General features: G+C 49.1%; 2 protein-coding genes across 2 annotated transcripts; one reads left to right on the top strand and one right to left on the bottom strand.

The window, feature by feature from the left end:
- Positions 1–1,171: 1,171 nt before the first annotated feature.
- Positions 1,172–3,961, bottom strand: F9C07_2279725 (putative extracellular serine-rich protein). Its single transcript, XM_041288161.2, has 2 exons — positions 1,692–3,961; positions 1,172–1,628 (listed from the first exon to the last, which is right to left on the bottom strand). Exons 1-2 carry the CDS (start codon positions 3,807–3,809, stop codon positions 1,362–1,364), a joined length of 2,385 nt encoding a protein of 794 aa, XP_041140507.1. The 5' UTR covers positions 3,810–3,961; the 3' UTR covers positions 1,172–1,361.
- Positions 3,962–6,193: 2,232 nt separating this feature from the next.
- On the top strand, positions 6,194–14,967 carry F9C07_2228281 (uncharacterized protein; the record flags this gene model as incomplete). Its single annotated transcript, XM_041288167.1, has 3 exons — positions 6,194–6,259; positions 6,313–6,402; positions 6,469–14,967. The coding sequence occupies 3 exons, from the start codon at positions 6,194–6,196 to the stop codon at positions 14,965–14,967; spliced, it is 8,655 nt and encodes a 2,884-aa protein (XP_041140508.1).
- Between the last annotated feature and the right edge of the window lie 273 nt (positions 14,968–15,240).

The following is a 15,240-nucleotide window of genomic DNA, read 5'->3' as shown; positions in this document are numbered from 1 at the left end:
TGATCAGGTCATATTATAGCTCCTAGTTTTGGTTTCTAGTAGACTCAGTTCTCGGCCCCCTCCCCCCCTCGCTTCTCGGTTCGAATACGAGAAAAAGCATACGATCGAGATTTAGTATACATTAGTATTTCTCCGAGCCATGTTCTGATGCAAGAAAGACACACTTGGCACTATATCGTCTCCAGAGTCCAGACTAGTGGTAAAGAAACGCACAGATATAGAGTTCGTTGTACATACGTGTCCGTGTGGACTAAACATGTACGTGTATGTTGTGTCATGTACGCGACGGGAACAAGTACAGCGACAGGGGGATCGGGAATTAACTTACCTTTCCTCCACTTTTTTCTCCCTGATTTTTGGGGCAAACCGTCCATATGTCAAACGCAGATGATATCAATATTATGAAATCTCAAAGTTAAACCCCGATAAAGTCTCACCCGGTTATTATCAATCGTTGGCCATTGTGTTCAGTCTAGATGGGGATTAGGTTAGAGTTGAACTTTGTGGAGTTGGCAATAAGTTAGATACCAGTAAAGTGTCAGACCATCCTATGGGAAACTAATGCGGCCAATCAATGCTTATAAATCGCGGTGACAGCTAATCAATTTAATATAAATTGGATGCGTGATGACTTTTGGGGGCGACTAGACTAATTTTAGAGGTCGCTAAAAACCCTAATGAGGACAAGGACCAAAACAGGGAAGTACTTGTTCTTAAATATCAAATCATCGAGGCTGCCAAGTCCGCCATGTCTCACTTCCGTTGACATCCCGCTCGCAACGGATGAGGTGAGGGGAGAAGGAATCAGTGGAAGGAAAGGATAACGGGTGGTCTAGGCCGGTCATTCAATGTGGCGAATTGAATGAGTTAATTAATTGGGAAAGGTAGCCTTATCTTTTTTTTCTTCTTGTCGGTGTATCTTCGGATTTGGGGGAGGGTGGGATGTTGGGGGATAGTATTGTGAATCAGGGGCTGGGGGGGGGGGGATTTCCGTAGAAGATATCAATTGATCTTGGATTATGCGGGTGGATGATTCCGGCAGGGGCAATCAGTCCAGTTTGCAACTGGAAGACGGTGTGCCTGGTTGAGGGAAATTCCCCGTTTGGGTTGTTGCTGGTGGGCTCAGCTGCGTCTGCCGATTTGCTTTTTGCGGGCGGGAGGATCTACGCGATCTTCATTGCTCAAGAATTGTGTAGGTACTATGTAGTATGTATGCAATGTAGTTATGTATGTATGTACCTAACATTTCATTCATCTCTTCCCCTATTCGAAATCGCTACACGAAACCCATTAATAACATTAGATATTATGGTCCAGGAATCCTTCAAAGCCCTTCCATAATTCAATATCGTTCAATCCATTTACAAGGGAATAGGGGTCGAGAGGGAGAAAGTGACGGGGGAGCCCGACAGCTGCACCCAGACGGTGAGTGGGTCACTGCCGTACTGTTCGGTGGTGAAGCCCTTGGTGTCGGTGGGGGCGACAGGGAAGCTGACGGGGATGGGCGCATTGCAAGTGTTGTCCTTGGCGCTCAGAGTCACCCCAGTAATCTGCTTGTTGCCGATGGTGTACTGCAGCGAGTAGTTGCACTGATCACGGTTGTAGCGGTCGAGGAAGTTGGCGGACATCTGGGGTGATTAATTAGCAATTGCGCGGTGTTAGGAGGAGTTTCTAAGATCTCCATGACTTACCTCCTGGTGGGTGATGGTAACGATGGGCCAGTCTACCAGACGCACGAATTCCTGCACCATGGTTTCCACCCACGCCTGCATGATGGACCATTGGCCAGTCTCACCGTTGATCTCAACCGGGTCAACGCCGACATTGCGAAGATTGGCCTGGTGGAACATGTAAGGGTCGCGATGAAGACCGAAGAGATGGCGCATGGTGTCGGCCTTCTCGGTCGCGAGCAGGTTGCTGAAGTCACCGCTGCCGGCGGAGGTGTCAATCCATTCCTGAACGGTGCAGGCAGGGGTATCGCAGTTGTAGTAGATGCGAGTGGCCCAACGGGGGTTCACCTGCATACCATCGAATCCATCCGATGCGGAGGTAGTGAAGTAAGGCCACATACTGTTCTGCTGGTTGAGGAGCGGTGTGCGAGTGTTATCACCAACACAGTTGGTGATGCCGTTTTCGTACCAGGCCCGCAAGGCATCGCCGTTGTGCAACCCAGTAATGGCGGGAGGGATGATACCGTTGGATGTGAAATACTTGGCATCATAGAAACCACTCTGTCTCAACCAAGCCTGGTTGAAAGAGATCTCCCTCTTCACGTCGTTGTAGGTGGCATTGTTCTGCTCTTCATGAGTGAAAGTGTGAGAGATGTGACCATACTTGTCGCGGTTAGCCGGGGTGGTCCACCAGACGAAAAGATCGTCCAACTTGGTGCACTCAGTAGTCCAGTTGTACTCGGTCAGGTCCTTGGGCCAAAGGTCAGTACCGGTGCCCAGAGGCTTCTTGAACTCCAGAGGAGTATCAGCGGGCGAGTCGTATTCAATGCCACCTCCGTTGCAGGCATCGGCATCCTTGCCGGCAGCGGCTTCGATGACACCGTTACCGTTGTGTCCGACCTCAACAAAGTATGAGCTACCGGCGTTCATCTTGCCGTTGATGGTCGGGAGCCAGCTCGAGATACCATCCATATCAGCGGTGGTAATACGGAAGGTCGTTCCATTGGGGTAGTAGATATCAGTTTCGAGGAACATATCATCAATCTGGGTGTTCAGGTTGACGCGACGGTGGCCAGCGTAGAGACCCCGAGTGAGCCAGTTGATCCATGCGTGCTGCAAGTAGTTGGAAGTTGCACTCCAGGTAGTGTCAAAAGACAAGAAGAAAGCCATTTGCTGTCTGCCATTGAAGTTGTTGATGACTGCAGCAGTGGTCTCGCTGCCGTAGTTGCCGTTGGCGGCGAAACGAGCAATTTCCTTGGTGGTAGCAGTATCATTAACTGAGGCTGGGTAGTGCCAGAGGCCTGTCGTACTGACACCGGCACCAGTCTTCAGGCCGGCTTCCTTGAAGTCACTGACGTCTGAGAAAGAAACAAGCTGCTCCACGCCGGAGTCACAGCATCCGCCACCCACGGCAGAGGCACCGTAGTTGGGTCCCGGGTACACGTCGTACTGCACCATGCGTACACTGTACTCGAGCTGATAGGCGTAGAGTTGATTCCATTGGTCGGTAGTCAGAGCGCTCTGGAAGCCTTGGGCACCATAGTCGTAGCTGACCTCGCTCGCAACCACGATACCGCCAAAGTTTCCTCCGGAGGTGCCATTCAGCTCTGGCAGAGTAACACCAGACTGCGGAACGAGCAAGGTAGTAAAAGGAATACCATAGCCATTGAGGCCCGAGGTAGCCACATTAGCAGCAGCGGTGTCCTTCGCAATCACCAAGATGTTACCCGCGACATTACCATTGGCAATGACAGAAGCGGAAGGTGTTGCGGAAGGAATGATACTCGACGAAGGAGAAGGAATTAGAGACATTGTGCTGGAGGCACTCACGGGAGTGCTGACAGAAACGAGTGTGCTAGTAAACGAAGGTAGAGAGGTTGAAGTAGAAGTGGAAGTGGAGGAAGCGAGAGTAGTAGTAGTCGTAACGAAAGACGATGACCCCGTGACAGGAGGGGAAGAAGAAGTGAACGACAGGACCGACGAAGTAAAGCCGGGAGAGTTGGTCGTGACTCCAGATGTGCGTGAGGGAGGCACAGGAGCGATCACACTTGGGACACCTTCAGGCCAAACACCTGGGGGAGTGTCGCAAGTTATAAGTCCGAAGTAACAACCAGTTCTCAGCAACCACGGTAGGACCATTGGAAGCTGGTCCAAGTTCCTGAATGGACCTTAGGGGACGTGTGGAAACAGACAAGAAAAGATGCAGAGATTAAGGGCGAATGATAACGAATGACAGTGTGGACCTGTTGGGGTCCAATCCACGAGAATGCCTGCTGATCGACAAATCCTGTAGGTCGATGCGGGCACAATCACATTATATACATCGATTTCTATAGCGGAAGTCGGGAGCTGCAGAGCCTATCGCTCTATGCGGAAGCTTTCAAATCTTCTGTGTCCAGCCTGAAGGTGCTCCACTATAGGACCGTCTGTGTTCACGGACTTCTGTCGGCTACGGAGTATTTTTTTTTTCTATACTATCACTCATTTTAATTGGACTCAGATTTCTGTAAACCCTAAGAGGCTAAGTTTGCCGAAAAATAGAAGGGGTTAAAAAAAAAATTTAAAAATGGCAATATCAGCCAAGAGTCGACCGGTTGAAATCGATTCAGTCCACGGAGGCGATAGGATAAATGCCGAAGGCTTGCATGGGTGGAAATTGCATTAAGACAAAACAGGTTGAGTAGTCAGAAATGGATTGAAACCCCATCGCTCCCTAGTCAGCATCGTGGATATTCCCTGCACTAGGCAATGAACAACCAGGGAAGGAGAGAAGCGATACGGAGTAGCTCGTCAAAATTCGGCCATCGCCCGGAAGACTGCAGTGGGCTGAGCCGCTGCGGAAAGTCGATACGATTGCCAAGATACATCCCAGGTGAAGTCGGATTTCAATTAGTAAAGGGTCTTCGACTCTCCTTGGCTTGAATTGGAGCCTCAGCGTCTCAAGAGGCGATAAACTGGGTGAAAGGGGCCAGCTGTGGGGTAAAGACGAGAAGGAAAGAGAAAATCGAGAACGGATTCATGGATCAAACAGTCAGAGAAACCTTGTCGGCTCCATGCAGGTTGACTCGTATTGATTCATAATTATTTTGTACTTATTTTGGAACTTGTGTTAATGGTCTAGCGTTGTTTAGGGGGTGGTTCAACTAACTTCACAAAGTTCGGTTCAGGTACGGGATTTCAGAATACCTACGGATAGGTACCGAGTGTGGCTAGTGTGGTACGTCCATACAGTACCGATCGTCATGCTAAACCATTGTAATACGATTCAATCCGAAATACAGTCATCATAACACAATGATTTTTGCAAACTCAATCTATACCGTACAATACCTATTGAACCTCAGGACGACCACCACACTTAACCCTGTTTGGATTATATGCATCTCCGCCCCGCTCTCCAACTTTTTCTTGATCATTTTTATGATCCTCGGGGGTAAATAATTTAATCAATCTTTTTATTTTTATTTTTATCCTTTTTACTTTTTTTTTTTTTTCTCATGCATACTAACTTTTTCCAGACACTCCGCCTTGATCCCGACCAGATTCCAGACAACACTTTCCCAAATCCACTATGCCAGACACCGCCAATGACCGTACAGATCAATTGTGCTACCCAATGGTCAATGACTTGGAGAAAATCTCTTCGTTTTCGTCCCCATGGAATCGGAGGCAAACTGTCCGCTTTTCTGCATCATGGCTCTCCATCACTGGTTCTCGTCGAGTGTCACCGTTCCATCTAACTTTTCCTCGGTGCTGTCCGAGAAGTTTGTCGTTAGTTGGTGGACTGCCACGCTTTTGCCTCCCTCCCCACGTCTCAATCGCATCTGCCCGAGATGGATCCTGATGCTACTATACCTATAATGGATCTTGTCTTCTCAATCCTTTCCATCTGGCAATCCTCCGGCGCCCTAACCTGTTTTAGTGTCAGACTAGTCCTGGTCGCTGGCTATTTTTGTCCGCCTCTTGAGTCCTGCACTATCAGAAGCGCCCCTACTGTCAGGGTGGTTCCATAATTAGAGGCTAGAAGTGAGAAACACTAGCCATATCGCCATTTGCAACCCAACTAAGGCTAGGTGTAAAAAAAAAAAAAGGAAAAAAAAGGAAAAAGACGCTTTCTTCCTTTGAGGTACAAGCAGGCTGTTGGATGAATGCATGCTGGGTAACATTCTTTCACTCAGTCTCCAGCTTGTTGTATCTTTCTTCTTTACTTTTTCTTTACTTTTGCCCTTGTGCCTTCGTTTTTTCCCTTCTTTTCTTTTTGGGTCACTCGCTTTTGAAATACCCTTTTTGTTCTATTTTCATTCGTTCAGCCTCATCTTCAACGGTCTCAGATCTCATCTGACTTTTGGCCCCGTAAAGCGGCACGACGTTGTTGTCATGAGCATTTAGCACTTTGAAAGTTGCCCTTTTAACGTCATACGCCCTCAAGGGCATAATTCTCCAACCCCTTCACTTTCGTTTCTTTCTTAGTCTTTCGTTTTGATGGTCGGACCTGTGAGGTTGGCCTGCAATATCTAATCAGGATGGCGGAAATCCTCCACGTCTCAGCCCTCGGCTGGGATAAAATGAAAGATCATTGGTGGCAGTTTGTAAGTAGTGATTGCATATACGTTTCAGATATCACTGACTAATGCTATGCTAGGTGTTCATCGCTATCTTAATAGCGTGTGTAGCTACAGGATCCTTGTGGCTTCTGTACTCTGGGACGAAGAGACTGCGCAACTACATTAAGGTAGGGCTTCTTTGATATGCTTGTGAATGTATATCTGATCTGTCACTCACCTGATTCAAATCATAGACAAGGCCACGTTCAGAGAAAGTGCCGCTCAATGTATCTCAACGGTTGGTTACTCTTTCCAACAAGTTGCTCAGTGTGCCAAACATTCAAAGACGCAAGCCGTCTTCTTTTGGCGTCTATCTGGGTTCATTCAGTTCCCCGCCAGATCGGGATCAGCTTCGGCTTCTGAATGAATGGGACCTGTTGATAGTTGACCCTTTTCAGTCGGGCACGGCCCAAGCAATCCGTTATGTGGAGGGTAAGCAGTTATTGGGAAGAGTTGACCTTGATCGTATCCTCTCAAAGGACGAGTCCACATTGTCAGCAATTGAAAAGATTGAAAACCTTCTCACCGGCACATTCGATAGTGCTAACTTCAGCGGCATGGTACTGGCCAACTGGGAAGGAAAGTTTCCCACCCCGGTTTTCACTAAGCTTGTCGAGGTGATCGATGAGTTGGGTTTGGCAGTGTACCTGGAGACGGCACCCCCGGACTTTCTAAAGGACCACAACTCCATGCAGAACCCTGCAATTTCCGGAATCGTTATTCAAAATGCCAGTATACTGCCAGAAGGCCAGAAGCGCGACTATTTTCAACTCGTGAAGATGCAACCCACCATCAAGGCGTTCGTCTCCGAAGCTTGTGTGAGGGATTTCGTGGTGATGGCGTGGGAGACAATCGATGACAATGCCGCGTTATCAAATGCTGTTGTCCAAAGATCTCTCCAGTGGTGTAACTTTTATAGTGCGATCCCGTGGATAGGCCAGAAGTCGGCTCTCACAAATGCTGCCCTTAATGTCAAGATCTCAGAGCCTCTCTCCTCTTTTGGATGGCTGAAAGATGCCGAAATCATCAAAGCTCACGATCGCTGGCGCTCAAATTTACATCTCAAGGATGTTGCATCCGACACGAACGCTTGGAATACATTGTTGCCGTTTTTCCCCACCCTGGAAGAATTGCTTACCTCGTCGGAATATGGTCAGCCTGAGAGCAACGAGTTGACGACAAAACTCCGTGATCCACCGGAGTGGGTAGCACAGGTAAAATCTCTAGGGAGTCCACTTTCCATATCAATGGCCGGCATTGAATATAACTCTCTTGGTTGCTTCCCGCTTGGATCTGAGGCGACAGCACTTGCCTTTGCTGAAGTCCTTCAGTCTCAATTGCGCCTTAAATCACTGGGCTTGCTCCACCCGGTTCCTGCTTCCAAGATTCAGAGCATCGGTCTGCTCCTCAAGAAATTTCACGAATCTTATTTGCTTCCCAACGCAACCAGCTCAGATCCTTACGTTATTCCAAACGCAACCTCGGACCAACTGGCGACTACGATCAAGGAACTGTCGAATCTGGCAACTAACGGCTCATTGCAGGTCAACCTTGGATTGGACTCAGGACTTCGTAAGAGCGTCGACGTGCGCTTTTGGGCAGTTTATCAGATGGACTCAGATGGATTTGAAGTTTTTGCTTCGAAAAAGGCCCAAGGTTTAGCAGGAACTGTACTGCATACATTCTTGTCTGCAAAAGGTTACCCCCGCCACGTTTGTTTTGAGGTAGAAACCGCTTTAGCCAAATGGTCCCAGGACCTCGTCAAGGATACAGGGCTTCCTCGCCGACTCGTCGAAGACATCGACATGCTGAGCCCAGAAGAGCGACTGCTTCTATTTCAGCATCTCTCCTTGACCGACTCATACAGTGAGCTCTCCGATACTATCTGTGCTTACATTCGGAGACTGCTTATCGATGCACCTTCACTCGCTCAGCTGAAGGAGCTTAACACGGTCTCATATCTTGAAGGCTCGGCTTCTCCCGAAATTTTGGTTAATACCCGCATCAAATGGTACCGAGAACAGGGATGCCAACATCCGTCACCATCCAAATGTCTCGCATTATTCTACCAGACGGATGCTGCTTTTACTCAGATCCTAAGGGAGCATCGCGAGGGAGACCTTGCTTTGATATCAAAGGGCTTCTGCCAGCTGCTTCAAAATGATCACATCGATACGTATACTGATATCATGGCATTGGCACTTTTCTGCGCTGCGAGGAAAGGAGCAATCGATGAGATTTATACTGAAGTGACCGATCGTAACCCGTTGTTCAACAATCAGTCAGACCAAGCGGCTGCTTTCTCAGAATCGTTTGCTTTAGGGTCACGTTGTGAGGTCTACTTTGATGTTCAGCCTAGCGCTTTTGGAAAGCTGCTCTCGGATCGTTTCAGAAGGGAGTACAACGATGAAAAGCTCCCCGATTGGATCAATGGCGCGCCTGAGATGGCCACATCTTATGCGGGTGCCCAAATTGACGTTAACCCGGATCACAAGGTTAAACCGATGCCTGGTTACCAGCGATTTACTTTCCTCGGTGTTTTCGCATTCCCGGCATTGATCGACATCATTCTGCTCACAATTATCGGCCGTGGTCTCTACCTTTCAGCCTTCATGACCCATGACGAGCTGCAAAGTGCCACCATCGCTTTGATGATCTCTCTTCTCCTATCTGGTGCAATCGGTACGATGATTGCCTGTGGAGGACCCTACTATCTCATTTCGATGGCTTTCGCAGCTTCAAACATGTTTGTCCTTATCCGACTAATTGCTGGTGTTGCGTTTACAATTGCTGCTGGTTTAATCGGATTCATCGTTATCTCTGGCGTGAAAAGCCCACAGGCTGGAATTATCTTCTATCTGTACCTAGTCGCCTTGACCATTTACCTGACGACCTTCGCTACCCTCGCTAGCTTTAGTTACCCTGGAACCGGTTTCTTGTCCGGACGCAAAGTGATCTTCAGCTGCATCCCCATTCTTTTCGTCTCACCTATCATCACTACTTGGAGCGGCCACGATTCAGCTATTTACCTCGCTGTGCTATACGTGTTCATCGGGTTTTTGCTTCTCGGCTTGCGATCAGTTGCCTCCAAATGGGTGACCTGGTATCAAAACATTAGAAGGACGGACGATACGGAAATTCGGAAATGGTACATTGCCACGTACGGTAATAATGACGAGAAGGTTTTTGGAAACATGAGTGACCCGGCTGTCTTGAAAATGTCAAGAGATGCTCTCTATAAGGATGTCTTGGCTGAGAAGTCCCGGAGCTTCTTCTCTAAGCCCACAACTGATACGCTGGTCCGCGAGCTTGCCAGGGACTGGGATTCGACAAATTTCCTCCTCGACTGGTACTGTCGTTATGCTGATGTGCCTCGGCCGATTCCGTTCAGTTCTTCTTGGAATATCCAGACCAAGGTCGGACTAGACGTTCTTCGGAATTCCCAGAAAGGAATCCGGTTGCATAATGCCTTCATCCATTGGCGCCAATCGAGCAAAGAAATAGGCTGTGGAATCCTGTACTTTATCATAGCCCTCTTGGACAAATGGGTTGAGTTATTGAGTGGTGGACAACTCGTTGGTCTCTCAACCTCCCTTTCTGATGCCAATCGAATGGCAGTCGGATTTGGACTGGCTTACTACCTCATTGGGGCCGTTCTCATCGATACCAAAGCCCAGGAACTCCATGATCTTGTGGGCCAGCATTCGGCTGTTGCTGTGGGATCGGCCAAGGAGATACGTCCGTCCCAAAAGCGAGACGTGAGATTCAAGAGAAAAGTCTACTGGAAGACCTTTTTCAAATTCCTCATGTGGCTTGTGTGGAGCTTGGCTATTGCAACGGCTTTGATCTGGACTTTCCAAGCACCAGTGCAAGCGATGATCATGTTTTTCGCTTATGTATTGTCCTATACCGGCCTGCTTTGGTACCAATATACAAAGATCTTCACCGGCCCGCACGCCCTCATACCGCTGATGACTGGTGTTGTCGTCGGATTGCCTGTCGGTATCGCCCTCAAAGTATGCCTTGGCAATAACTTCTTGTACTCCCAGGTGATTGGTCTAGGAGCAGCTACATGGACAGTGGCTATCCTCTCCCTTTTCACCGCCAAGATGGGCATGCCCAAGAAAGTTGACTCACCTGTGGAGCTTGGGAAGACATTCCACGCATATACCGCTCCATGGGCGGATCCTGAGTGGTCACAACAAGAGTTACAGACATTCTTTGAAGGAGTCTCAGTCGTCCCTGCCGATGCACGGTTGAAACTTGTGCCCGGCTCGCATCCTGGTGTTGAAGTTAAAACTATTCTACTTTCGCGGAAGATAGAACCAAGAATCGAAGAGGCCTTCCCGGAGTCGGAAAAGCTCATCAGTATGGCCCTGGGTGCCTGGGAAACGGGCGAAATATCCCTTGAACTTGTGCCATTGGGCTCGCTTGGCCCCAACATCCAGGCGTTGAGCTGCAGTATGTCTGGTCATCTGCAGATAGCCATCTGCGTTGGACGAGGACTAGATGAGCGGATTGATGTCAGCGCTAACTGCCAGGTCATTGCCGAGACTCTACTCCACGCGGTCGCCGAATCAATGATGCGAATGCCCCACGAGTATGCCGTGCTTTCTGAATCGCTTGTTACTGCTGGTGTGACTGAAACGACCGCCCGACAACTTCGGGAGGAACCTGACACTCCACTCGTCGTACGCTGGTCAAAGAAGGAGCTTCTGCGGCAACTGTGTCTTGGATTTGAGGTCGACTCTCATTGGGAAAAACTGCCTGAGAATGTTAGGAACATGTTGTTGGATCGTTGTCTTGGTAGGCCATGTCTACTATCCGAGGGCAGTCAACAATGGCTTCAAACGAGTCTTTGTCGGTTTGACACAAGCGACTTGAATGTGCACGTTGCTCGCTGCAACCTGGGAGCTGCCACTGCTGTTAGTATCCTTGATTACGCGAATTACGGAACCGGTGAAGCAGGGGCCATCAAGGATCCGGAAATCCCGATATATATCCCAGAAATCCCGAAGAAGCTTCCTATGGCCATGTCCATCATCCAGAAGCCGTTGAGCTATGTATATCACTCTATTGGCTCTGGAGTCAAGTTCTTCATCGCTGCTTTACTTGCCGATTCCGAATTCCAGAGGGAATTTGATCATGTCATGAGTGAGCGCCACACATTAATTCGGGTACCGCTTGTGTTTTTGTTGAACATGGTTTGGTTGTATTTCAAAACGGTGCAAGATATTGGTTTGTCGTTTTTCTTATTCCATGGCCGGTCCAACGTGAAGCGGCTGTGGAACGAAACCAAGGGCATTACCGTCAGCATCAAAAAGAGTCGCTTTGTTGTGCAGAGCTTGGAAGGTACCTTCGCTGCTTTTAGGCATAACGAGCCCGATGGCGGCTTCAAGGTATATTATTACTCGGGAGAGCACAAGACAGAGCCAGAGGGCATGAAGCTTCTCAAATATGTCAGCACATATTCAAAGGATATGCTTCTGCTCATTCGCCAAGAGTTCAAGGACGGCAAGGTGCTCAACGAGTACCACTATGATTACCGCGCTCCAACAAAGAAGAGCTTTACCCTATCCAAGGCGTGGGCGACCAGAATCCCCTTGGGTCGGCGTTGCGTACGCGGACAAAACAACTTGCAAAGTGTTCAGTACAACCGCAAAGGTCTCATCGAAGCGGGCTCCTACATGAAGGATGGAAATCTTATTCGCTTCAAATATCATTACCGCAAGAACCCTCGCTTCGGTGATGAGCTGTTGCGCGCTGAGTTTTCGTTGACACATATCACTTGCACAGTTTCCTGGTGCGCGCCTCCTCTTCGCCATCCGGAAAAGGTTGAGCGATGGATCCCTCATTCTAAGGTCACCGAAGCGACGTTTGTCCAAGGAGCTGATGTCTACGAGGCTCGTTGGCTGTACGATCACAAGTTCCATCCCACGATTTTCACGACGCTTAATGGACAGAAGGTGCAGACACCTCCGATGATCGAAAACGACTTCATAGGAGTGCTCGCCAAACCTAAACAAACCAGCTTTGCGAACGATAACCCTCTTTTATACTGTGACAGCCTCAGCTCGAACACTGTCACCCGTTTCCTGGGGTTGACAACTAAGCGCTTCCCTGTATCCACTTCTCGTGCTCGTTCATTGCTATGGAAGTCTTGGAAAGACCGCGTAGATTTTGATGCAATTATGGTCCGTTGGATGGACGAGCGGCTCCTGCGAAGAGAAAAGACCCTGGCTCCCTACTGGCGTGCTCGTAATCGTGGTGATCTGGCAGCGGCGAAGAAATATCTTGAACTCCGCGCGGACGCCATCACCGCCAGCGCTGATTTGGATGACAACATCTCCAGCTGGACCCCTCTTGCGGTGAAGATTAGCGATCTTTTCAACTTCGGACCCGGAGGCGATGCGGTGGTCCACACCAGATCGAAGGACTTCGGCTCTGATACTGACAAGTCGATGCATGTCATGGCTGCTGATAATGGCACTTGGCCGAACGAAGGAGGTGGTGTCTCTGCCTGTCGACGTGATATGATTAATTCGCTAAGGACAGTCAAGTGGCACATGATTTGCGAATCAGCAAATGACTTTGGTATTCCCAAGCACCAGACGGAGCAAAATGTCCTTTCGTTGAAAGTGGTTCCTCTTTGGGGCTTGGACTTCCTCACTCCAACACATGGGCTTTTCAGGAACAAACTCGACTCGGAAGTTGATAATGTTACATCCGCCAGTGACATGGATATCAAGCTTAACTTCATCCCAATTCTGACTGCTCTGGTGAAGGGAGCGCGTGCGACTCACCTTTCAAAGGCTGATATCCACCAGGCGACTCGGGCTTTGGTCAACTTGAACACATACTTCCAGGACTCGCGGCATTGGACTCAGATCTGGAACAGCGACATTGTCAAAGAAAGCTGGAGAGACCTTTGGCTTACTCAAGAGATGCCTAATACCGTTCCATCATCCCAGTGGTTCCGCACCGAACTTCCAACCCTAACATCACTTGATACTGCCTTGGAACTTTGGTATCGATATCTCTTCATTTTCTCCATTCCAATTCCTGAGAAGATACCCAGCGTCTTTCAAGCATCGCATCACAGTGTTAGTGCGTCCTACGGGGTTGTATGCAAGATGAAGAGAAACTGCACCTTGCAGATTTGGGACCACGCCATTAGTTGGCGTGAAACGAACCTCTGCCTGTCGTCCGCCCTGTGCAAGCTTTCTCCATTCGTTCGCAATGCTCTCTTAGGTTTAATGCGCATCACTTCAGCTCTTACTTTGCACCATGCCGATATCATTCTTCCTTGCGCTGATTTCTTCAATCCAGGCTGGGAGGTTGAAATTGGTACCTGTCAAGGAACCATTGAACATCGCAATGTTTTCCGCAGGAAGGTCGACCCCGTTGTCAATGGTATCACTGACATGCAAAAGTTCGCCCCTGTGAAGGAGATCAAGTCTGAGCGCCCGACAGTCACCATGTTGTCGCACGTGTGGTATGCCAAGGATATCAAGATAGCTCTGCTTGCCGCCGACATCATTATCAACCAGTGGAAGTTTGATGATTATCACCTGGATATTTATGGGGCCATCGACAAGGCGCCAACATACTCTACTGAATGTCAAGAAATCATCGCCTCCAAGGGTCTCCGAGGCAAGGTTACTCTCCGTGGTACCGCAGATCCGATGAAGGTGCTCGAGAACACCTGGCTTTTCCTCAATTCGTCACTTTCCGAAGGTCTGCCCTTAGCTTTAGGTGAAGCTGCTCTGACCGGTGCCCCCGTGGTTTGTACTGATGTCGGTGCATCTCTTCGTGTTCTGAGCGACCCAGACGACTTCTCTCGTTACAGTGCCGTCGTCGCACCCAATGACGCTCACGCCCTCGCAAAAGCGCAGATCACCATGCTTGGCCTTCTGGGAGAATGGAGCAAGTATACTGATGACACTGAGCCGGCACCTGTGCTCACTTCATCTCCAACACCAGAGGATGTTGCCAAGATCACCCGCCGCATGTACGAGAAGAGCGATTATCGTCGCAAACTCGGCATGATGACCCGCGATATCGTCCAGAAATCATTCAGCGGCGACCGATACCTCCGTGAGCACGAGCAAATGCTGTGGATCGGCAAGTCTGCTAAGATTATGGCCAACCGAGTTGGAGGAGCCATCACCGAGCCCACAGACATTGCAACAGCCATGCGCCAGACTCTCCCGATTGAAGAAGAAGTCATCACCATCCCTCGCAGCGCCGTGCACTCGTGGCGTTCGTCTGCTGCATCGGGCATGTCGACAGTATACAGTGAGGTTTCCAATTTCCCAATGCTCAATGGCTACCACCGCCCATCCTCTATTCGCTCAGGTATAAGCGGTATGTCAACGGATACAGAGTCTTTCCTTCCTCTCCCCAGCAACGCCTCTCTCCCTGTCTTCGCTCCTCGTCAGACCCTGGGCTACCCCAGCACCCCTGACGGTCGTCTCTCACCTTCGGGGCGTCTCTCACCGCTACCAAACCCAAGGAACAGTGGTCGACGATCCATGTCAACCGCTGGCCGCGAGCAGCTACGTGGTCTCGGACGCGAAGAATTGAACCCTTACCGCAATTCCGACGTCAGTACCATCATGAGAGACGAATTTCTTAAATCAAGCATCTACAAGAACATAGAAGGCAGCAACAGCACCCCCAACATGATCTAAAACGAAAAAGGAAAAGAAACAGAAAAATCCCATCTAGTTCTCTTGTTTTTACACTTTTTTTTTTTTTTCTTTTTTTTTTTTGCATACTATGATTGATTCTTGGGTTATACTCCCGGCCCTGGCAATAATTGCTAATCTGTCATTGTCTATACCAACCATATACCCCGAGATGATGAAGTGCTCGTTGTAAATACCTGCATCTTGCATATACTTTCCTTTATTTTGCATCTAACTTCATCATTACTACGCTCATTGTTTTCCATCTTGGTTTGC

Source organism: Aspergillus flavus, chromosome 1 (genome assembly GCF_009017415.1).
Source record: "Aspergillus flavus chromosome 1, complete sequence".
In the NCBI taxonomy this organism is placed as follows: domain Eukaryota; kingdom Fungi; phylum Ascomycota; class Eurotiomycetes; order Eurotiales; family Aspergillaceae; genus Aspergillus; species Aspergillus flavus.
Note: the sequence above shows the minus strand (reverse complement) of the source record. Positions and strands in the feature narration are given on the sequence as shown.

Coding starts and splice junctions, on each gene's coding strand:
- F9C07_2279725 (XM_041288161.2), bottom strand. CDS start 3,809: ATGGTCCTACCGTGGTTGCTGAGAACTGGTTGTTACTTCGGACTTATA. Junction 1,629..1,691: donor TTACCATCACCCACCAGGAG/GTAAGTCATGGA, acceptor TAATCACCCCAG/ATGTCCGCCAACTTCCTCGA.